Source organism: Entelurus aequoreus, linkage group LG17 (assembly GCF_033978785.1).
Source record: "Entelurus aequoreus isolate RoL-2023_Sb linkage group LG17, RoL_Eaeq_v1.1, whole genome shotgun sequence".
NCBI classification, from domain to species: Eukaryota; Metazoa; Chordata; class Actinopteri; order Syngnathiformes; family Syngnathidae; genus Entelurus; species Entelurus aequoreus.
In genome coordinates, this window is record NC_084747.1 from 21,816,708 (window position 1) to 21,841,228 (window position 24,521).

At 39.8% G+C, this 24,521-nt stretch overlaps 1 protein-coding gene across 1 annotated transcript in view; it reads left to right on the forward strand.

The window, feature by feature from the left end:
- rnft2 (ring finger protein, transmembrane 2) overlaps positions 1–24,521 on the forward strand; it is a 47,941-nt gene that overhangs the window by 11,202 nt on the left and 12,218 nt on the right. The window contains exons 7-8 of the mRNA XM_062025226.1: positions 2,238–2,387; positions 21,634–21,699. Coding sequence (XP_061881210.1) covers positions 2,238–2,387; positions 21,634–21,699 — 216 coding nt within the window. The remainder of the gene's footprint in view (positions 1–2,237; positions 2,388–21,633; positions 21,700–24,521) is intronic.

The following is a 24,521-nucleotide window of genomic DNA, read 5'->3' on the forward strand; positions in this document are numbered from 1 at the left end:
TTTTTGTGTATTGTTAAATGACACACCGTGTGTCTGTGTTGCAATAAACCTGCCATAAAAACAAGACTGGCTCGTAGACGCTGGACACTCATATCTTCCACTGACTTGTGGAAGGACTCGGCCACGACGACAACTCACTGTAAACTACCAGCGAAATGTAAACATAGCCTACCAGTCTTATGGAAAGGGAAACTCTTCCAGATAAGCATGAGTCAGTGCAATGAATACTTTGATGTGATTTCATTCATCATCGCTTCCATGCAACTTGCTGACTGGGCAAAAAAGGCACCAAAAAATAGTGTAAAAAGGAATTGCAGTGCACGCTTCCTCATTCATGTTGTATTGCAGAGTACTTCTCAGCCCCCTTCTGACCCTGTGCCATCACTTCATGATGCAACACTGCATTACATAATATTATTAGTTTTTCATTACGTCTTACTTCTGTTACTCTTTGTAAAAAAAACCAAAAAAAAACCTGCTCTGTAACCCAAAAAAACCTCATTATTGGATAAATAGGTCTATCTTTTTCTATTTACCTCTTTCTCTATCTATCTATCTCTCCATTTACATCCGATACTGATATCAGAGCCTTGTGTATTGGCCGATACAGATATAATTTGATCCATTACAAGCAAAAATTGTACATACTTTTATTATTTTGTAGCGTGGAATCTTAGAAAAGGTTTGACCACGTCAAATGAGTCAAACATAGAAGAACGTTAGGCATAAAAAAAAAAAGCACTTACCTATTTATTATTAACTGTTTGCAATGGACTCAAAGTGCTTTTACATAGTGAAACCTAATATCTAAGTAACATTTAAACCGGTGTGGGTGGCACTGGGAGATTGTACGCCTCCTCTTTTATTAGGACTTTCCCTGATTACATGGCAACAGCTGTTTCTAAAGGGAGGGGGGTCGTAAACAGCCGTCGCCTTTGGTTACAAAACAGTTCAAAGGAAAGGTGCCTGGAGGGGGGGTCAGGTGCTGCTTCCTCTCCGCTTTGTAGATCTCGGGTCAAGACAAAATCTTCCTGTGGATCACAATAGATCAAAGAAACCGACACCTTCATGTCGCTTCCCATCCTACACAGTGGAGTTTTACAAGCCTTTTGATTGGTAAGGTCAAAGACAGCTTTTGTCTGCTCGCCGGGAACTCATTGAAACGCAAAGTTTTGTGATAACTTAGATACAATTATTCTGACATGAACCAAAGCAGCACCGTTACGTGTTAGGTAGACCACAAGGAAGAGTTTTACATGTAGAAAATATCACCCCTTTTAAAATATGTTATCGCAGCTATTTTTGTGTGGACAAAGGAATGGCGGGTGAAAAAAGCAGAAACGCGACAACTCCTTGGCCGCCGTCCAAAGCTGAAATGCGAGACTTTGGCGTGGGCGTGATGATGGCCACGGTGGGACAGGAGGCGGCGGCGTGGGCGTGATGATGGCCACGGTGGGACAGGAGGCTGCGGCGTGGGCGTGATGATGGCCACGGTGGGACAGGAGGCTGCGGCGTGGGCGTGATGATGGCCACGGTGGGACAGGAGACGGCGGCGTGGGCGTGATGATGGCCACGGTGGGACAGGAGGCGGCGGCGTGGGCGGGATGATGGCCACGGTGGGACAGGAGGCTGCGGCGTGGGCGTGATGATGGCCACGGTGGGACAGGAGGCGGCGGCGTGGGCGTGATGATGGCCACGGTGGGACAGGAGGCTGCGGCGTGGGCGTGATGATGGCCACGGTGGGACAGGAGGCTGCGGCGTGGGCGTGATGATGGCCACGGTGGGACAGGAGGCTGCGGCGTGGGCGTGATGATGGCCACGGTGGGACAGGAGGCTGCGGGGACAATAAGGAAGATGAAATAGAAAGTCTTCCTTGCCTCTTCGCCCACAGCCATCCATCTCTGTCAGGAAGTCCTTAGACCCGCCAAGAAGTCCGCCGCTGTTTTTTGCTTAACGTCTGCTGACTCCCCCTCCCCACCGTGGCGTTAGCGCAGAGCAGGTGGAGGGCGCCACCAGAGTATTTCCTTCGCCAACCTGGACGGCGGCCATGTTTGTGCTACGAGCCGGCCGCTTTAAAGCTTTTAAATCCGCGCTGCGAGATAGAAAGAGCGGCCTGAAGCACATTTCTCCGGCACATTTTCGTCTTCAAAGTTGATTTCCCAGAGAGAGGATGTCAAGTTAAATAAAAAAAGGACCCCTTCAAAGATGAGATGTTATTCAACTTTGCTGTTTCTCAGGGCAAGTTCTACCTGCTGATGGAGGAGCTGAGTCAGCTGTTTCGTGCGCTGGTGCCAGTCCAGCTGTGGTACAAGTACATCATGGGAGAAGACCCCTCCAGCAGCTACTTCCTGGGGGCCACGCTCATCATCATCTACAGCCTCTGCAAGGTGCACACCTTATTTGGCTACAATTTTAAAAATATATCTTTTCGAATTAATCGCGATTCTTATTGATTGATTGATTGAGACTTTTATTAGTAGGTTGCACAGTGAAGTACATATTCCGTACAATTGACCACTAAATGGTAACACCCGAATAAGTTTTTCAACTTGTTTAAGTCGGGGTTCACTTAAATTGATTCGTGATACAGATATATACTATCATATATACTATCATCATAATACAGTCATCACACAAGATAATCACATTGAATTATTTACATTATTTACAATCAGGGGTGTGGAGGGGGGGGGGGGGTATGGACATCAAGTAGTGGACATAGAGAGAGAGAGAGAGATCAGAAGGCATAAGAAAAAGAAAAAGTATCTGCATTTGATTGTTTACATTTGATTATTAGCAATCCGGGGAGGGTGTTAGTTTAGGGTTGTAGCTGCCTGGAGGTGAACTTTTATTGCGGTTTTGAAGGAGGATAGAGATGCCCTTTCTTTTACACCTGTTGGGAGTGCATTCCACATTGATGTGGCATAGAAAGAGAATGAGTTAAGACCTTTGTTAGTTCGGAATCTTGGTTTAACGTGGTTAGTGGACCATCCCCTGGTGTTGTGGTTATGGCGGTCATTTACGTTAAGGGAGTAGTTTGACATGTACTTTGGTATCAGGGAGGTGTAGCGGATTTTATAGACTAGGCTCAGTGCAAGTTGTTTAACTCTGTCCTCCACCTTGAGCCAGCCCACTTTAGAGAAGTGGGTAGGAGTGAGGTGGGATCTGGGGTGGAGGTCTAGAAGTAACCTGACTAGCTTGTTCTGGGATGTTTGGAGTTTAGATTTGAGGGTTTTGGAGGTGCTAGTGTACCAGGAGGTGCATGCGTAATCGAAAAAGGGTTGAACGAGAGTTCCCGCCAGAATCCTCAAGGTGCTTTTGTTGACCAGAGAGGAAATTCTGTAGAGAAATCTCGTTCGTTGGTTAACCTTTTTGATTACCTTGGTTGCCATTTTATCACAGGAAAGGTTAGCCTCTAGAATGGAACCTAGGTATTTGTAACAATTCTTAATAGTTTCCATGCACTCACAATCCAGTGTTTCCCACACATTCATTTATTTGTGGCGGCCCGCCACGAAAGAATTACGTCCGCCACAAATTAAAAAATTTTTTATTTTTTTTTAATTAATTTTTTTTGTTGTTGTCCTGTCCAGCTTCTCAGGCAAATCATATAGTGGATGTAGATGCCCATATCGGCTGTTCACATTTACTTTACAAAAGAGAAATGTAGGATACTTCTCTTGTTGCCTTATTTGTATTTGACCACTACTGTTTTCTGTTTATTTGTTACTGACTGTGGCAGGACACCTCTGCCTCTGTTTCACTTTATGTTGCTGGTAAATAATATGCTTGTAGTAGTAGGCTAAAGTTAAATTATTTAGTATGCACTAATTAAAGGGGCAGAGCTTTAAGAGACATTTTAGCTTTTATATTTTATAAGATATATTTTTTGTAAGAACCACAATTAATAAATATATTTCAGTGAATAACTTATTGTTCAAATCTGTATATAAATATGTACATAAAGTGTTGTAATTATATTGTAAAATGGATGGATGGATGGATGTTTAAAACAAAACTGTTATTATTAATTAGTAAGTATACATTTTTTTGAGCCTTTTTAGAGAAAATCATATCATTGTAGTAAATTATGCAAATTACTCGATGATGTCATGGTGACCACGCCCATAGCCACGCCCCCACCGCCACAGGTATCTTGGCAGTTTATGGGAAACACTGCAATCATATCGTAGATGTAGAATTGATTTACTTATTTGTATTTGACTTTATTTCATGTTTGGGTGGAATTTTACCCAGCAGGCACAAGACGTGAAAACAACGTTGAGAACTGGTTGAGTTAGGTCCCGATGTTGAACAACACAAATACAAGGTTGAAACAACATGCTTTTTGACCACGTTAAATCAATGTTGGGTTGTGACGTTGATTTGACCATTGAATTTTGGTCATTTTACAACCAATATTTTACAACATAAACCTAACGTTAAAACAACAAAATTTTTGACGACAATTTTTCAATGTCAGGTTGTGGCGTTAATTTGACTATTGAATTTTGGTTATTTTCCCAACCAATATTCTACAACACAAACCTAATGTTGAAACAACATGCTTTTTGACGACTTTTAGACAATGTCAGGTTGTGACGTTGATTGACCATTGAATTTTGGTCATTTTCCAGCCAATATTCTACAACACAAATACAACGTTGAAACAACATGCTTTTTGACAACGTTAAATCAATGTCAGGTTCCGACGTTGATTTAACATTGAATTTTGGTCATTTCCCAACCAATATTCCACAACTCAAATACAACGTTGAAACAACATGCTTTTGGACGACATTTAAACAATGTCTGGTTCTGACATTGATTGGACCATTGAATTTTGGTCATTTTCCAACTAATATTCTGCAACACAAACACAACGTTGAAACAACATTATTTTTGCCGGCGTTTATTCAATGTCGGGTTCTGGTGTTGATTTGACCATTGAACTTTGGTCATTTCCCAACTAATATTCTACAACACAAATACAAGGTTGAAACAACATGCTTTTTGATGACGTTTATTCAATGTCAGGTTCCGACGTTGATTTTACCATAGAATTTTGGTCATTTCCCAACCAATATTCTACAACTCAAATACAACGTTGAAACAACATGTTTTTGGACGACATTTAAACAATGTCTGGTTCTGACATTGATTGGACCATTGAATTTTGGTCATTTCCCAACTAATATTCTACAACACAAATTAATGTTGAAACAACATGCTTTTTGATGACGTTTAATCAATGTCAGGTTCTGATGTTGTTTTTACCATTGGTCATTTTCCAACTAATATTCTGCAACACATACACAACATAGAAACAACATTATTTTTGCCGGCGTTTATTCAATGTCGGGTTCTGATGTTGATTTGACATTGAAATGTGGTAATTTCCCAACCAATATTCTACAACACGAATACAACGTTGAAACAACATACCTTTTGGACGACATTTAAACAATGTTGGGTTCTGACATTGATTGGACCATTGAATGTTGGTCATTTCCCAACTAATATTCTACAACACAAACACAACGTTGAAACAACATTATTTTTGCCGGCGTTTATTCAATGTCGGGTTCTGATGTTGATTTGAACATTGAACTTTGGTCATTTCCCAACTAATATTCTACAACACAAATTAATGTTGAAACAACATGCTTTTTGATGACGTTTAATCAATGTCAGGTTCTGATGTTGTTTTTACCATTGAAATGTGGTCATTTCCCAACCAATATTCTACAACACAAATACAACGTTGAAACAACATACCTTTTGGACGACATTTAAACAATGTCTCACCTTCTACCATCCTAGTCACGTCCATTGTGTCCTTGGGCAAGACACTTCACCCTTGCTCCTGATGGGTGCTGGTTAGCGCCTTGCATGGCAGCTCCCTCCATCAGTGTGTGAATGTGTGTGTGAATGGGTGAATGTGGAAATAGTGTCAAAACGCTTTGAGTACCTTGAAGGTAGAAAAGCGCTATACAAGTATAACCCATTTATCATTCTGACATTGATTGGACCATTGAATTTTAGTCATTTCCCAACTAAGATTCTGCAACACAAACACAGCGTAGAAACAACATTATTTTTGCTGGCGTTTATTCAATGTCGGGTTCTGATGTTGATTTGACCATTGAACTTTGGTCATTTCCCAACCAATATTCTACAATACAAATTAATGTTAAAACAACATGCTTTTTGCGGACGTTTATTCAATGTCAGGTTCTGACGTTGATTTGACATTGAAATATGGTCATTTCCCAACCAATATTCTACAACACAAATACAACGTTGAAACAACATGCTTTTGGACGACGTTTATTCAATGTCAGGTTCCGACGTTGATTTTACCATTGAATTTTCGTCATTTCCCAACCAATATTCTACAACTCAAATACAAGGTTGAAACAACATGCTTTTTGACAACGTTTAATCAATGTCAGGTTCTGACGTTGATTGGACCATTGAAATGTGGTCATTTTCCAACCAATATTCTACAACACAAATACAACGTTGAAACAACATACCTTTTGGACGACATTTAAACAATGTCTGGTTCTGACATTGATTGGACCATTGAATTTTGGTCATTTCCCAACTAATATTCTACAACATAAATACAAGGTTGAAACAACATGCTTTTGGACGACGTTTATTCAATGTCGGGTTCCAACGTTTATTTTACCATTGAAATGTGGTAATTTCCCAACTAATATTCTACAACACAAATTAATGTTGAAACAACATGCTTTTTGACGACGTTTAATCAATGTCAGGTTCTGACGTTGTTTTGACCATTGAAATGTGGTCATTTTCCAACTAATATTCTGCAACACAAACACAACGTAGAAACAACATTATTTTTGCCGGCGTTTATTGAATGTCAGGTTGTGATGTTGATTTGACCATTGAAATGTGGTCATTTCCCAACTAATATTCTACAACACAAATTAATGTTGAAACAACAGGATTTTTGACAACGTTTATTCAATGTCAGGTTCTGACGTTGATTGGACCATTGAAATGTGGTCATTTCCCAACCAATATTCTACAACACAAATACAACGTTGAAACAACATACCTTTTGGACGACATTTAAACAATCTCGGGTTCTGACATTGATAGGACCATTGAATTTTGGTCATTTCCCAACTAATATTCTACAACACAAATACAACGTAGAAACAACATGCTTTTGGACGACGTTCATTCAATGTCGGGTTCCAACGTTTATTTTACCATTGAATTTTGGTCATTTTCCAACCAATTTTCTACAACACAAACACAACGTGGAAACAACATTATTTTTGACAACGTTGATTCAATGTCAGGTTGATTTGACCATTGAAATTTGGTCATTTCCCAACCAATATTCTACAACACAAATGAATGCAGAAACAACATGCTTTTTGACGACGTATATTCGATGTCAGGTTGTGACGTTGATTTGAACATTGAATTTTGGTCATTTCCCAACTCGTGTTGTACAACACAAATATAAATAGTTTTGGAAATGTTGAAATCGCCATGGAAAATCGCGAATGCTAATCAGTAGCATGTTGATGGCAAAGCTAATGTATAGTAGCATCGAGCTAGTGCATTTCTGGAAAAGTGGAGCCTTACTTTAGTCCCGTTGGAGCGTTCTTTGAGCCAACTGCTTTGTTGGTATTGAAAATTGCAACATTACCTGGAGGTAGTTGGGCTGAGTCCGCTCTCAGTGCTGCTGGAGTGATCGCCCGGCTATCAAGTACCGTAAGATGGCAGAGTTTGATTCGGTCGGTGCCAAAAAGTACCAAATTCATTGGTTTTTCCCCCCTTTTGATGTGGAATAACTTGCAAAGGAGGGCTGTTTATTTGTGGGGGTCTCAAATAGCTGTGCAATCGTGGAGCATGCATGCTAGCATACAAAAAAACAATAAATCTGACCAATCAGAATCGACTCTAAAACTCTTTCGCTGGAAAGTGTTAGTGTTCTTCGATGAGTTTTATGAACCCAAACAGGGCAAAATCATTCGGAGACAGCCCTTCGCAAGAAAGCCAGAGTCATGTTTCTGTCATAACAGCTGCAGGAAGGAATTCCCCTGAAAGCAGAAGTTTCCATGTCATAAAAAGGCACAATAGGTATGTCAACATTTCACATCACAGTTGTGACTAAAATGACCCATCTTATCATTATTATTACAGTATGTGCTTAAAATCTATAAGCCGCAGATATATACATTGTGAAATGAGTTATTTACACTGAAAGATTCTGTAAATGTTCATTTACGTACCTTCATTGTTTCCAAACGATATCTGTAACACGGCAGTAAAACGGCTGATCAAACAAAACAGAAGCCATTGACAATCAGCTGAAAAGACTCAATAAGTCCACGGTGACGTTACGAAACTGAAACAGTACGAAAAAAATGCCATTGTAAGTTACTAATACTAACGCAGACACTCGTAAACGTGTTAGCATTTTAGCTCAAGCTAACGACGCAAGCCTGATTACATTAAGATAGCTGGTACAAGTGTGCATGAAAACACTCCTACAGACATCACCCATGGGACGCTTTAGTAAGTAAGAATTGTTTTAGTTATATTGTAAAACTTTGTAAGACTATACAAGGAGAAACACTATGGATGGCTAGAAGACGGAATGGCACTTTTACATTCGGTTGAAATCTCAGTCCTAGCATTAGTTTCAAGATTTCTGCGTTTAGCGCACATTTTAATCACACGGCTATCAAACGATACAAAACAAAATGTAGTTACCATATTTTCCGAACGATAGAGCGGCTCCTACTAAATTTTAGAAGAAAAAATATTTGTCCATATATTAGTCGCACCGGACTATAAGTCGCAGATACTGTATATATGTTGTGAAATTAATTATTTACACAGAAAGATTTTGTAAATGTTTATTTACATCCCCTTATTGTTTCCAAACTGTGTCTGTAAAACGGCCGTTTAAACAAAACACAAGTCATGGTCATGGACGCACAAGCCGCGCAAGCTAGCTCTCCAATCAGCTAAACAGACTCAAAAACTCCGCGGTGACGTTACGAAACTGAAACGATACAAATACATTGGCATTTTCAGTTAATAACATATACTCGTAAATGTGTTAACATATATATTAATGCTAATGACGCTAGCCGGATTACATTACGACGGCACGTACAAATATGCATAAAAACGACTACACATGGGACGGTTTAGTAAGTATGAATAGTTTTAGTTACGTTGTAAAACTTACAATTGTTGCTTGGCGTGATGAATGAAGAATCCATACGAGTAGAAACGCTATGGACGGCCAGAAAACGGAACGACACTTCTTCTTCCGGTTGAAAGCCCAGTCTAAACCAGACCTGAGCCAAAATACGCCACGTTATGGATTCAAATCCGGCCCACCGGACGTTCTACATAATTCTTTTAGATCTTTAACATCGACGCTGTGGCCGCCATTATGATGTGCAGTGCTGGTTTCGAATGACCGTAAGTCTTGAACTATACAAAGTATTTCAATGCGCTTTTGGGTGTTACAGGAGTTATTAGGGTAATCTAGGTCACAGCAGCTCAGACCTGGTACAAAGCAGAGTGGGCGGGGCTTGTTTTCAGAGCAGCCAGCCCCGAACACGTGTCAGACACAGATGTGGAAGCAGATTATTACGTGATAATATATCATATTGTAGGTGTTTATTACACTTTGCATTCACATTTTTGCTGTTTGTTACATTTTTGTTGTGTTTTGCTTGATTGTAAAAGAGACACAACTATGGAGGAGCTGGTCTGAGAAGTAAATTGTTAATATTCAGTCTTTTATTGTTTATAGTTAATATTGTAAATACCACTTTCTTTATTTTCATGTACATTTTGGGTGTCCCATTCAGTAAAAAACTATAAAATTCCATTCCGTTTTTTTGAGGTGGTCTTTTTTAGAACTCTATCGGACATTGTGACTTTTGGTATTAGTGTTCCTGGGGAAAAATGGACCCAAACACACACAATACTGTACAGCAGGTTTTTACACATAAATGAGTATATATCATTTATACACACATACACTTTGGCCCCCTAGACACATTTTTTTCTCTCAATGTGGCCCCCCAGTCAAAATATTTGCCCAGCTCTGCTCTAAACACATGTGTCAGAAACAGATTATTACGTGATAATATATCATATTGTAGGTGTTTATTACACTTTGCATTCATATTTATGCTGTTTGTTACATTTTTGTTGTGTTTTGCTTGATTGTAAAAGAGACACAACTATGGAGGAGCTGGTCTGAGAAGTAAAATATGTTGTTAATATTCAGTCTTTTATTGTTCATAGTTAATATTGCAAATACCACTTTCTTTATTTTCATGTACATTTTAGGTGTCCCATTCAGTAAAAAAAAAAAAAAGGTAAAATTCCATTCCATTTTCATGAGGTTGGTCTTTTTTAGAACTCTATCAGACATTGTGACTTTTGGTATTAGTGTTCCTGGGGAAAAATGGACCCAAACACACACAATACTGTATAGCAGGTTTTTACAGATAAATGAGTATATATCATTTATACACACATACACTTTGGCCCCCCCAGACACATTTTTTTCTCTCAATGTGGCCCCTGAGTCAAAATATTTGCCCAGCTCTGCTTTAATTTAAAGGCCTACTGAAAGCCACTACTAGCGACCACGCAGTCTGATAGTTTATATATCAATGATGTAATCTTAACATTGCAACACATGCCAATACGGCCGGGTTAACTTTTAAAGTGCAGTTTTTAATTTCCCGCTAAATTTCCGGTTGAAAAAGCCTTTGGAGGATAACATATGCGCGTGACGTAGCCAGGGGAACAGAGGTATGGTTTCCCCATTGAATACAATACAAAAAAGCTCTGTTTTCATTTCATAATTCCACAGTATTCTGGACATCTGTGTTGGTGAATCTTTTGCAATTTGTTTAATGAACAATGGAGACTGCAAAGAAGAAAGTTGTATGTGGGATCGGTGTATTAGCGGCTGGCTGTAGCAACACAACAAGAAGGACTTACTTGGATAGCAGACGCCTAGCCGATGCTAGCCGCCAACCACATCTGTGTTGGGGTGAAGTCCTTCGTCGTGCCGTCGATCGCTGGAACGCAGGTGAGCACGGGTGTTGATGAGCAGATGAGGGCTGGCTGGCGTAGGTGGAGCGCTAATGTTTTTATCATAGCTCTGTGAGGTCCGGTTGCTAAGTTGCTAAGTTAGCCTTAGCGTCGTTAGCAACAGCATTGTTAAGCTTTGCCAGGCTGAGAATTATTAACCGTGTAGTTACATGTACATGGTTTAATAGTATTGTTGATCTTCTGTCTATCCTTCCAGTCAGGGGTTTATTTATTTTGTTTCTATCTGCATTTGAGCCAGATGCTATCACGTTAGCTCATGCTAAAGAGCTTCGTCGATGTATTGTCATGGAGATAAAAGTCACTGTGAATGTCCATTTCGCGTTCTCGACTCTCATTTTCAAGAGGGTATAGTATCCGAGGTGGTTTAAAGTACAAATCCGTGATCCACAATAGAAAAAGTAGAGTGTGGAATCCAATGAGTCAGCTTGTACCTAAGTTACGGTCAGAGCGAAAAAAGATATGTATTTCACTGCATTCTAGTCTGTCACTCTAACGTTCCTCATCCACGAATCTTTCATCCTCGCTCAAATGAATGGGGTAATCGTCACTTTCTCGGTCCGAATCTCTCTCGCTCCATTGTAAACAACGGGGAATTGTGAGGAATACTAGCTCCTGTGACGTCACGCTACTGCCGCTACTGGCAAGGCTTTTTTTATCAGCGAGCAAAAGTTGCGAACTTTATCGTCGATTTTCTCTACTAAATCCTTTCAGCAAAAATATGGCAATATCGCGAAATGATCAAGTATGACACATAGAATGGATCTGCTATTCCCGTTTAAATAAAAAAAAATTCATTTCAGTAGGCCTTTAAGGCCCAAGTTGTTTGTGTGTTTGTGTGTATTTGCTTTTTTTTTATTTCTCTTTGCTATTTGGGCTTATTGGACCCTAATTAGAATAAAAACTAAGAATCATCTTTTGATATGATGTACTTAGTCCATAAGTACACAAACGTGTACTTCATGTTTAGTGACATGCTAATTCTTATTTTTACACTTCTTTTTCCAAATTCCATTGTATGTTATACTCTTCTGACACCACCAGATGGCAGTATAAGTGTCCACATAAGCGGCCATAAGACCCCAATTCAGTAGTGTACACAATTTTGGAAATAAGAGCTAAAAGGTGCTGTCCACGCATGTGGCCACTAAGCCTTTAGAGCAGACCTGGGCAAGTTAAGGCCCGGGGGCCACATGCGGCCCGTTGAGCTTTTCAATCTGGCCCGTCGGACATTCCCAAATAATTTTTTTAGATGTTTAAGATGGAAAGTGTAGCTGCCATTATGATGTGCAAAGTTCTAAAGCTTAGTGATGTATCAGATATATCAGATTGTAGGTGGGTTTATTTTGTACCCTTCGCGGTCATATTTCACCGTTTGTTGCATTTTTGTTGCACTTCACTTGATTGTAAATTGCGTCGATTGAAAGGGGGTGTGGCGTTCATATTTTGTCAATATTCAGTGTTTTATCCTTCATAGAAAAAAATAAAATTCCATTACATTTTTTAAGGCGGTCTGTCATAACGTGTTTAGCATTCAATCAGACATTATTATTGTGAGGTTTTGTATTAGTGTTCATAAAAATAGATACACTGTCAGGTCCAAACACTGATGACATCTATTAGAACAGACAAGAAGCAAAGAATCAAACAGAGACAAAATTCTAATTTGGCTCAGTGAGGAGAAACGTGTACACCTGTACCCTTGTACAGTGTCATTACGCTCTGCCAAAAGATTGGACCCTCCCTGACCACATGGCAACAGCTGCTTCCAAAGGGACGGGGGTCGTAAACAGCCATCGCCTTTTGATTACAAAACAGTTAAAAAAAGAGGTCGTAAAAGAGTTCAAAAAGAGGCCGTAAAAGAGTTCAAAAAAAGGTTTGTGAAAGAGTTAAAAAAAGCGGTGCCTGGAGGGAGTCAGGCCCTGCTTCCTCTCCGCTTTGTAGTTCTTGGGTCACGACAATATCTTTCTGTTGATTACAATACATGACACCTTCATGTCGCTTCCCCCCCACACAGTGGAATTTTACAAGCCTTCTTCTTGGTAGGTTCTGACGGATGCATATATCCACATTTATCCATAATTAAGAGTTACTTCTTTCTATATTTCTATAGTCATATTTTAAATAGCTAATGTTCCATCTTGTACTCTTTTCATTGTTTTGATCGTCTCATGACAAAGTGCTTGCACTGTGGACGGCCTTGAAGTAGGAGGCAGAGAAGAGGAGTCCTCCCTGCTTCCCTTCTCGGGCCGACTTGAGATAACGGACACAATGGGCATCTGTGAGGGCGGGGGGGGATATTGAAGAGGAGAGTGCATTCCGGGATGTTGTCAGATCAACTTGGGCTACGCATTCGTATGTGTTGTTCGAGGCTGGTCTCTATTCTCAAATATTTGACAATAAATTACAAGATACCTATCCTGTGCTTGGTGGTACATTTGAGTTCAGTTTATATGTCATCTAAGGAACTTGGGACTGACCAGCGTTTTACATCCCACTTGGAGGAACATCTGGTCAAACGCAACAATTCCAAGACAGCTGGGAACTCATTTCAACACAAAGTTTTTGTGATAACTTAGATACAATTATCCTAACATATACCGGCCCCCAGACATTTTGTTCTCTAAATGTGGCCCCCGAGTCAAAATAATTGCCCAGGCCTGCTTTAGAGGCTAAACAGAAGGGCAGCGCAGCACTTGCAGTCAGCAAACTCGTCCAAAAGATGGCGCCATAGCACCAACAATAACACACCTATTCAGTGTCTTTGCTTGGTTTTTTTAAACTATTTTCAGTATGGCCGTCAGCGAAGAAAAATACATCAAAATGCACCGCTTTATAAACCACAGGGTTCAAAGGGTAGGAAAAAAGTAGTGGCTTATAGTCCGAAATGTATGGTACTGAAAAGGAGTCAACACGTGTCCATTATTTGGACACCTCGCAGTCAACTTTCCCTCATTGGACCGCAACTCCCCAGTGTCGGCAGCACTCGTGCACACCATGTGAGGGGATGGATGGTGGACTTACTCAAGGAATGGTTGGGAGTTGTCCGAGGGACACGACTTCTTCCGTTCCAGTTTCACTCCCCTGCTTCCTGCTGGCTGACGTGTGGTCAGGTCATGATGTGTTCCTGCGCTGACTCACGCCCGCTTAGTATTAATAACACCGTGAGCCGTCCGTTTGTTGGAAACGGGAGGACGCTCGTCCGGCGGCGGCGCGGCTGCCGTTCACCGCCTCTGCTTTTTTTTTTTTTTTTTTTGCACACCTGGCGCTGAATAACGGTGACGGCGTGCGGAGGAGCCGTCCGGAGGTTGATGCGGCGATGACTTGACGCGGAAAAGACAACTCAGCAGGCGACGCTATATTTATTTCTTTTAAAAAGTGGACGGCGACAGAGGCCCACGCTCTCTGGAGGGACTTGACACGCTCATGCAAGGGAGACATCGCGCAGAAAACTAAAAACAAACATTTTATAGAGAAGACTGTCAGAATAATTGTATCTAAGTTATCACAAAACTTTGTGTTGAGAAGACAAAAGCTGTCTTTGATCCTACCAATCAAAAGGCTTGTAAAACTCCACTGCGTAGGAGGGGAAGCGACATGAAGGTGTTCTGTTTTTTTTTTTCTATTGTAATCCACAGAAAGATTTTGTCTTGACCCAAGAACTACAAAGCGGGGAGGAAGCAGAGCCTGACTCCCCTCAAGGCGACCTTTTCTTTGAACTGTTGTAATCAAAGGCGATGGCTGTTTACGACCCCCGTCCCTTAGAAACAGTTGTTTCTATTGTCAAGACTTGGTCTGTGGCGTGGTTTGTTCTCCCGTGGTGCAAAGGAATTGGACCAAACGTGGCGTGCAGGTGAGGACATGTGTAACATATTAACTCAAAAAAGGCTCAAAAGGGGATAAACAAAAAGCGCTCACAGCGGAGGGAAAAAAAACTTGACTATGAAACCAAAAGGCGCGCACAATGGCGGAAGTACAAAACTAGACTATGAAAACAAAACACTAGCACAAAGGCAAAAAACTATGAACAATAACAAAACTCATTTGACATGACAAGAGGGGCAAAAGGAAGAGCAGCACGGATCATGAGGGTGAACAGAGTGATGTCGCCAGGCCGACTGCCTGGCAACAATGGCCTTAAATACTGGTGACATGATTAGTGAAAACGTGAGACAGGTGTGTGACATGAGGATGTGAAACAGGTGCGTGACAAGACAGGTGAAAACTAATGGGTGACCATGGAAACCAAACCAAACAAGGAAGTGCAACCAGGAACTAAAAAAAGAGCCCAAAACCCAAGCAAAACAAAAGCATGATTAACACAGACATGACATCTATGTAATCAGGGAAAGTCCAAATGAAAGAGGAAGCATACAATCTTTTGTCAGAGGCGTGGGACGATTGAGCCAAATTTAATTCTGTCTCTGTTTAATTCCTTGTTTCTTCTCTTGTTTAATAGATGTCATCAGTGTTTGAACCAGACAAAGACCTTCAAAGTTCTTTTTTGAATTGAACAGTGTTGCTCACCTTCTTTAAAGGCCTACTGAAAGCCACTACTAGCGACCACGCAGTCTGATAGTTTATATATCAATGATGAAATCTTAACATTGCAACACATGCCAATACGGCCGGGTTAACTTATAAAGTGACATTTTAAAATTCCCGGGAAATATCCGGCTGAAAGACCGCGGTATGATGACGTATGCGCGTGACGAAGTCCGAGTAACGGAAGTTATGGTACCCCGTAGAATCCTATACAAAAAGCTCTGTTTTCATTTCATAATTCCACAGTATTCTGGACATCTTTTGCAATTTTTTAATGAACAATGAAGGCTGCAAAGAAGACAGTTGTAGGTGGGATCAGTGTATTAGCAGTGGACTACAGCAACACAACCAGGAGGACTTTGTTGGAGCGCTAGCCGTGCTAGCCGCCGACTTCACCTTGACTTCCTACGTCTCCGGGCCGCCAAACGCATCGGGTGAAGTCCTTCGTCCTTCTGCCGATCGCTGGAACGCAGGTGAGCACGGGTGTTGATGAGCAAATGAGGGCTGGCTGGCGTAGGTGGAGAGCTAATGTTTTTAGCATAGCTCTGTGCAGTCCGGTTGCTAAGTTAGCTTCAATGGCGTCGTTAGCACAGCATTGTTAACCTTCGCCAGCCTGGAAAGCATTAACCGTGTATTTACATGTCCACGGTTTAATAGTATTGTTGATTTTCTATCTATCCTTCCAGTCAGGGGTTTATTTCTTTTGTTTCTATATGCAGTTAAAACAAGATGCTATCACGTTAGCTCGTAGCTAAAGCATTTCGCCGATGTATTGTCGTGGAGATAAAAGGCACTGAATGTCCATTTCGCGTTCTCGACTCTCATTTTCTAGAGGATATAGTATCCCAGGTGGTTTAAAATACAAATCTGTGATCCACAATAGAAAAAGGAGAGTGTGGAATCCAATGAGCCAGCTTGTACCTAAGTTACGGTCAGAGCGAAAAAAGATACGTCCATCACTGCCTCTCAAGTCCTTCACTGTAACGTTCCTCATCTACGAATCTTTCATCCTCGCTCAAATTAATGGGGTAATCATCACTTTCTCGGTCCGAATCTCTCTCGCTCCATTGTAAACAACGGGGAATTGTGAGGAATACTAGCTCCTGTGACGTCACGCTACTTCCGCTACAGGCAAGGCTTTTTTTTATCAGCGAGCAAAAGTTGCGAACTTTATCGTCGATTTTCTCTACTAAATCCTTTCAGAAAAATATGGCAATATCGCGAAATGATCAAGTATGACACATAGAATGGATCTGCTATTCCCGTTTAAATTTTAAAAAATCATTTCAGTAGGCCTTTAAAGGCCTACTGAAACCCACTACTACCGACCACGCAGTCTGATAGTTTATATATCAATGATGAAATCTTAACATTATAACACATGCCAATACGGCCGGGTTAACTTATAAAGTGACATTTTAAATTTGCCGCTAAACTTCCGGTTCGAAACGCCTCTGAGGATGACGTATGCGTGTGACGTAGCCCGGCGAACACGGGTATGCCTTCCACATTGAAGCCGATACGAAAAAGCTCTGTTTTCATTTCATAATTCCACAGTATTCTGGACATTTGTGTTCGTGAATCTGTTTCAATCATGTTCATTGCATTATAGAGAAGGAAGCCGAGCAAGCAAAGAAGAAAGTTGTCGGTGCGAAATGGACGTATTTTTCGAACGTAGTCAGCCACAACAGTACACAGCCGGCGCTTCTTTGTTTACATTCCCGAAAGATGCAGTCAAGATGGAAGAACTCGGATAACAGAGACTCTAACCAGGAGGACTTTTGATTTGGATACACAGACGCCTGTAGAGAACTGGGACAACACAGACTCTTACCAGGATTACTTTGATTTGGATGACAAAGACGCAGACGTGCTACTGTGAGTATGCAGCTTTGGCTTTTTTTTGCGTATGTACGTAACTTTTTTAAAATATATAAGCTTTATGAACCTTGGGTTAGGTGAACGGTCTTTTGGGCTGAGTGATTGTGTGTGTTGATCATGTGTTTGAATTGTATTGGCGTGTTCTATGGAGCTAGGAGCTAGCAGAGGAGCTAGGAGCTAGCATAACACGTACCGTACCGTACGTGCGCGTCACGTACGTAACTTTTTAAAAATATATAAGCTTTATGAACCTTGGGTTAGGTGAACGGTCTTTTGGGCTGAGTGATTGTGTGTGTTGATCAGGTGTTTGAATTGTATTGGCGTGTTCTATGGAGCTAGGAGCTAGCAGAGGAGCTAGGAGCTAGCATAACAAACACGCAGGTGTTATTATGCAGGATTAATTTGTGGCATATTAAATATAAGCCTGGTTGTGTTGTGGCTAATAGAGTATATATATGTCTTGTGTTTATTTACTGTTGTAGTCATTCCCAGCTGAATATCAGGTCACCCCCGGCTCTCACAGCATCTTCCCTATCTGAATAGCTTCAACTCCCCACTAGTCCTTCACTTGCACTTTACTCATCCACAAATCTTTCATCCTCGCTCAAATTAATGGGGAAATTGTCGCTTTCTCGGTCCGAATCTCTCTCACTTCATGCGGCCATCATTGTAAACAATAGGGAACTTTGCATATATGTTCAACTGACTACGTCACGCTACTTCCGGTAGGTGCAAGCCTTTTTTTTATCAGATACCAAAAGTTGCAATCTTTATCGTCGTTGTTCTATACTAAATCCTTTCAGCAAAAATATGGCAATATCGCGAAATGATCAAGTATGACACATAGAATAGATCTGCTATCCCCGTTTAAATAAAAAAAATTCATTTCAGTAGGCCTTTAAAGGCCTACTGAAAGCCACTACTACCGACCACGCAGTCTGATAGTTTATATATCAATGATGAAATCTTAACATTGCAACACATGCCAATATGGCCGGGTTAACTTATAAAGTGACATTTTAAATTTCCCGCTAAACTTCCGGTTCGAAGCGCCTCTGAGGATGACGTATGCGCGTGACGTCAATCATTGAAACGGAAGTATTCGGACACCATTGAAGTCAATACGAAATAGCTCTGTTTTCATGTCATTATTCCACAGTATTCTGGACATCTGTGTTGGTGAATCTGTTGCAATTATGTTCATTGCATTATGGAGAAAGAAGCTGAGCAAGCAAAGAAGAAAGTTGTCGGTGCGAAGCGTCTATTTTGCGAGGGAAGTCAGCAGCAACACGTACACGGCCGGCGCTTCTTTGTTTACATTCCCGAAAGATGCAGTCAAGATGGAAGAACTCGGATAACAGAGACTCTAACCAGGAGGACTTTTGACTTCGATACACAGACGCCTGTAGAGAACCGGGACAACACAGACTCTTACCAGGATTACTTTGATTTGGATGACAAAGACGCAGACGTGCTACCGTGAGTATGCAGCTTTGGCTTCCAAACATTTGATCGCTTGACCGTACGTGCGCGTCACGTATGTAACTTTTTTTTAAATATATAAGCTTTATGAACCTTGGGTTAGGTGAACGGTCTTTTGGGCTGAGTGATTGTGTGTGTTGATCAGGTGTTTGAATTGTATTGGCGTGTTCTATGGAGCTAGGAGCTAGCAGAGGAGCTAGCATAACAAACACGCAGGTGTTTTTATGCGGGATTAATTTGTGGCATATTAAATATAAGCCTGGTTGTGTTGTGGCTAATAGAGTATATATATGTCTGGTGTTTATTTACTGTTGTAGTCATTCCCAGCTGAATATCAGGTCACCCCCGCCTCTCACAGCATCTTCCCTATCTGAATAGCTTCAACTCCCCACTAGTCCTTCACTTGCACTTTACTCATCCACAAATCTTTCATCCTCGCTCAAATTAATGGGGAAATTGTCGCTTTCTCGGTCCGAATCTCTCTCACTTCATGCGGCCATCATTGTAAACAATAGGGAACTTTGCGTATATGTTCAACTGACTACGTCACGCTACTTCCGGTAGGGGCAAGCCTTTTTTTTTATCAGATACCAAAAGTTGCAAACTTTATCGTCGTTGTTCTATACTAAATCCTTTCAGCAAAAATATGGCAATATCGCGAAATGATCAAGTATGACACATAGATTAGATCTGCTATCCCCGTTAAGATAAAAAAAATTCATTTCAGTAGGCCTTTTAACAAAGTGCTGCCCCATGGTGGATTATTTTGTCTTGCTTGTAACTTTTTTCCCTCACGTTGTACTCTTTCCTCCTACAGCGTTGGTTACAATTCCCTGCGCTATGGTCAGTTATGCAAATGACACAATGATGTCTAGGGATGGCTCCTTTTTTGGCAGGGACCCAATCCTGCTATTCCAGGTCAAATCCAACAGTGTCATGTTTCGGTACCTGGATCGTGCGTGACGTCACGCCGCCCTTTGGCACTCGGCGATCACTCCAGCAGCACTGAGAGCGGACTCGGCCAAACTGCCCCCATGTCAGGGGAATCCAAACTACGGCCCGGAGGCCAAGTGTTCATTTTGGTCCGCAAGAAGTCACTGCACTTTAAAGTGGATTTTTATATATGACCCAATCCAAACAACCTTCCCCACTCATGCGGCAAACAAACTTACACAAAACGTCAACACACGGTCACACTTAACACAACTTGCTCGCTGAACTTTAGGGATATTATTATAAACAATGTCCAAGCACAACACATCATTATATCCCCTGCAATGCATGATGGGAAAAATGCAATACAGTCTTTCCACACTTATCCATGTTTGGCACATTTTAGCTACTTATATTTATGATTGATTACAAAACTTTGGAGAGGTTGTGTATGTAATTGTGTGTGTAAGTGTGTGTATATATATATATATATATATATATATATATATATATATATATATATATATATATATATATATATATATATATATATGTGTGTGTATACGTGTGTGTATATATGTACGCAAATATGTATATAAACACACCGTACATTTATATATAGTTGTATGTATATACATATATATATATATGTATGTATATATAAGTATATGTATATATATATATATATATATATATATATATATATACATATATATATATACACAGTATATGTATATATATATATATGTATATATATATATATATATATGTTTATATCTATGTGTATGTACGTGTGTATATATATATGTGTGTGTGTGTTTACAATAGGTATATGTGTATATATGTATGTATGTATGTATATATATATGTGTTGTATACACATGTATGTATATATATATATATGTGTGTGTGTACACACATGTATGTATGTATATATATATATGTGTGTGTGTGTACACATGTATGTATGTATGTATGTATGTATATATATATATGTGTGTGTGTACACATGTATGTATGTATGTGTATATATATATATATATATATATATATATATATATACATATATATATGTGTGTGTACACACATGTATGTATGTATTTATATGTGTGTGTACAAACTACACACATATATATGTACAGTATGTATGTATATATATGTATATATATTTTGTTAATTTACCGGTTTTCGGCCCTCGGACAAATTTTTTTAGCCCAATGCAGCCCCCAAGTTCCAACGGCAACAAAGTCATTGACTCACAAACACTCAAACGTAAGAGACTCCACTTTTCCCAAAAATGTGCTCGCTTGCCGCCAATATACATTGGCTTTGCTCGACATGTTACTGATTAGCATTAGCGATATTACATGGCGATTTCAACACCTCCAAAATGTGTTAATGAAAACTACAACTAAGACGCCCGTCACAATCAAACAGATAAGCACAATACTTACAGTGTTAACACTTTTTTAAATGTTGTAATAAAAAAATAGATTGGATTATGAAAAACAATTAGTATTTATCAACACACACAAACGTACCGAAAATTGGTACTTTTGAATACCGATATCGGTGCCGTATCGGTTCAAATGTCATCCCTAACGACGTCCTTTTACGTTGTCGTGTTTTTGTGCTCTCCTCCAGTCTTTCGACATCTGCGGCCGAGCGTCCGCCCTCCGCAAGGCCGTCTTGTTGCTGTGCCGCCCTCAGGTGAGACTCCACACCTGTCCACACCAACACAAAGACGTGATGTAGCAAACATGGCGGCTCAGGGCGACAGAAAGACATGTTGATGCCTCTTGGAGTCAAAGTAGCATTATATTTACCTTTATACGTACAACATGTCCTTTCACACACACTGAACAGTGTCTTCAAAAGTGTTTATAACATAAAAACTAAAATAGTTAGACAATTGTAGCACACATTTGGGGAGATTTTGACAGGATGGGGAGGAGGGTGGGGGGGCTGGGGCATGAATAATAACACATTACTAACATGAAATTCATATAAGGTTATTATGGTTTGAATAGGTTGAACAATGTGGGAATTGTGCAACTTGGGAAAATGTCCCTAAAAACTGAGAATTCTTGGAAATCCGGGATTTTTTTTTTTTCAATTGTTGAAAGGAAGCACACAATTCCTGAACAGGCTGAATATTTTGAAGTTGGAATGGTTTCAATCGGATGAAAAATGTGGGAGTTGTGGAACTTGGAAAAATGTCCCATTCTTTTCAATGGGAATTTCGGAAAAGAGGGAATTTTTTGAAAAATGCAAAAATATTCAATGTTCTGAATGAGTTGAAATGGTTGGTGTTGGAATTTTTCAAATTGGTCGAGAAATGTTGAAGTAGTACATTTTTAATTGAGAAATGGTATTAAGGAATTTCGGGAAAACCGGGAATTTTTCCTGTTCAAAAAAACAACTCAATTTTTTGTCCTGATTAAGAGGAACGTATTGACGGTGGAACAGTTGAAGTGGGTTGGTAAATGTGGAAGGAGTAGTCACCAGAAAAAAGGGTTTGAAAAAACGGGAATTCTAGAAATTCCTGGAATTTTTTGTGAACTTGAAAAAAAGGTAGTTTGAATGTGCAGGATGAGTGGAATGTGTTGAAGGTGGAATGGTTTGAATAGGTGGAAAAATGTGGGAATTGTGCAACTTGGGAAAATGTCCCATTCATTTTGAATTGGGAAAATGTCCCTAAAAACTGAGAATTCTAGGAAATCCAGGATTTTTTATTTTTCAATTGTTGAAAGGAAGCACACAATTCCTGAACAGGCTGAATATTTTGAAGTTGGAATGGTTTCAATCGGATGAAAAATGTGGGAGTTGTGGAACTTTAAAAAAAATGTCCCATTCTTTTCAATGGGAATTTTGGAAAAGAGGGAATTTTTTTGAAAATGCAAAAAAAATAAAAATTCAATGTTCTGAATGAGTTGAAATGGTTGGTGTTGGAATTTTTCAAATTCGTCGAGAAATGTTGAAGTAGTACATTTTTAATTGAGAAATGGTATTAAGGAATTTCGGGAAAACCGGGAATTTTTCCTGTTCAAAAAAACAACTGAATTTTTTGTCCTGATTAAGAGGAACGTTTTGACGGTGGAACAGTTGAAGTGGGTTGGTAAATGTGGAAGGAGTAGTCGCCAGAAAAAAGGGTTTGAAAAAACGGGAATTCTACAAATTCCTGGAATTTTTTGTGAACTTGAAAAAAAGGTAGTTTGAATGTGCAGGATGAGTGGAATGTGTTGAAGGTGGAATGGTTTGAATAGGTGGGAAAATGTGGGAATTGTGCAACTTGGGAAAATGTCCCATTCATTTTGAATTGGGAAAACGTCCCTAAAAACTGAGAATTCTAGGAAATCCGGGAATTTTTTTTTTTCAATTGTTGAAAGGAAGCACACAATTCTTGAACAGGCTGAATATTTTGAAGTTGGAATGGTTTCAATCGGATGAAAAATGTGGGAGTTGTGGAACTTGGAACAATTTTACATTCTTTTCAATGGGAATTTCGGAAAAGAGGGAATTTTTTTGAAAATGCAAAAAAAAAAATGTTTTTAATTCACTGTTCTGAATGAGATGAAATGGTTGGTGTTGGAATTTTTCAAATTGGTCGAGAAATGTTGAAGTAGTACATTTTTAATTGAGAAATGGTATTAAGGAATTTCGGGAAAACCGGGAATTTTTCCTGTTCAAAAAAACAACTGAATTTTTTGTCCTGATTAAGAGGAATGTTTTGACGGTTGAAGTGGGTTGGTAAATGTGGAAGGAGTAGTCGCCAGAAAAAAGGGTTTAAAAAAAAGGGAATTCTAGAAATTCCTGGAATTTTTTGTGAACTTGAAAAAATGATAGTTTAAATGTGCAGGATGAGTGGAATGTGTTGATGTTGGAATGGTTTGAATAGGTTGAACAATGTGGGAATTGTGCAACTTGGGAAAATGTCCCATTCTTTTTGAATTGGGAAAATGTCCCTAAAAACTGAGAATTCTAGGAAATCCAGGATTTTTTTTTTCAATTGTTGAAAGGAAGCACACAATTCCTGAACAGGCTGAATATTTTGAAGTTGGAATGGTTTCAATCGGATGAAAAATGTGGGAGTTGTGGAACTTAGAAAAATGTCACATTCTTTTCAATGGGAATTTCGGAAAAGAGGGAATTTTTTTGAAAATGCAAAAAAAAATCAACTTCAATGTTCTGAATGAGTTGAAATGGTTGGTGTTGGAATTTTTCAAATTGGTCGAGAAATGTTGAAGTAGTACATTTTTAATTGAGAAATGGTATTAAGGAATTTCGGGAAAACCGGGAATTTTTCCTGTTCAAAAAAACAACTCAATTTTTTGTCCTGATTAAGAGGAACGTTTTGACGGTGGAACAGTTGAAGTGGGTTGGTAAATGTGGAAGGAGTAGTCGCCAGAAAAAAGGGTTTGAAAAAACGGGAATTCTAGAAATTCCTGGAATTTTTTGTGAACTTGAAAAAAAGGTAGTTTGAATGTGCAGGATGAGTGGAATGTGTTGAAGGTGGAATGGTTTGAATAGGT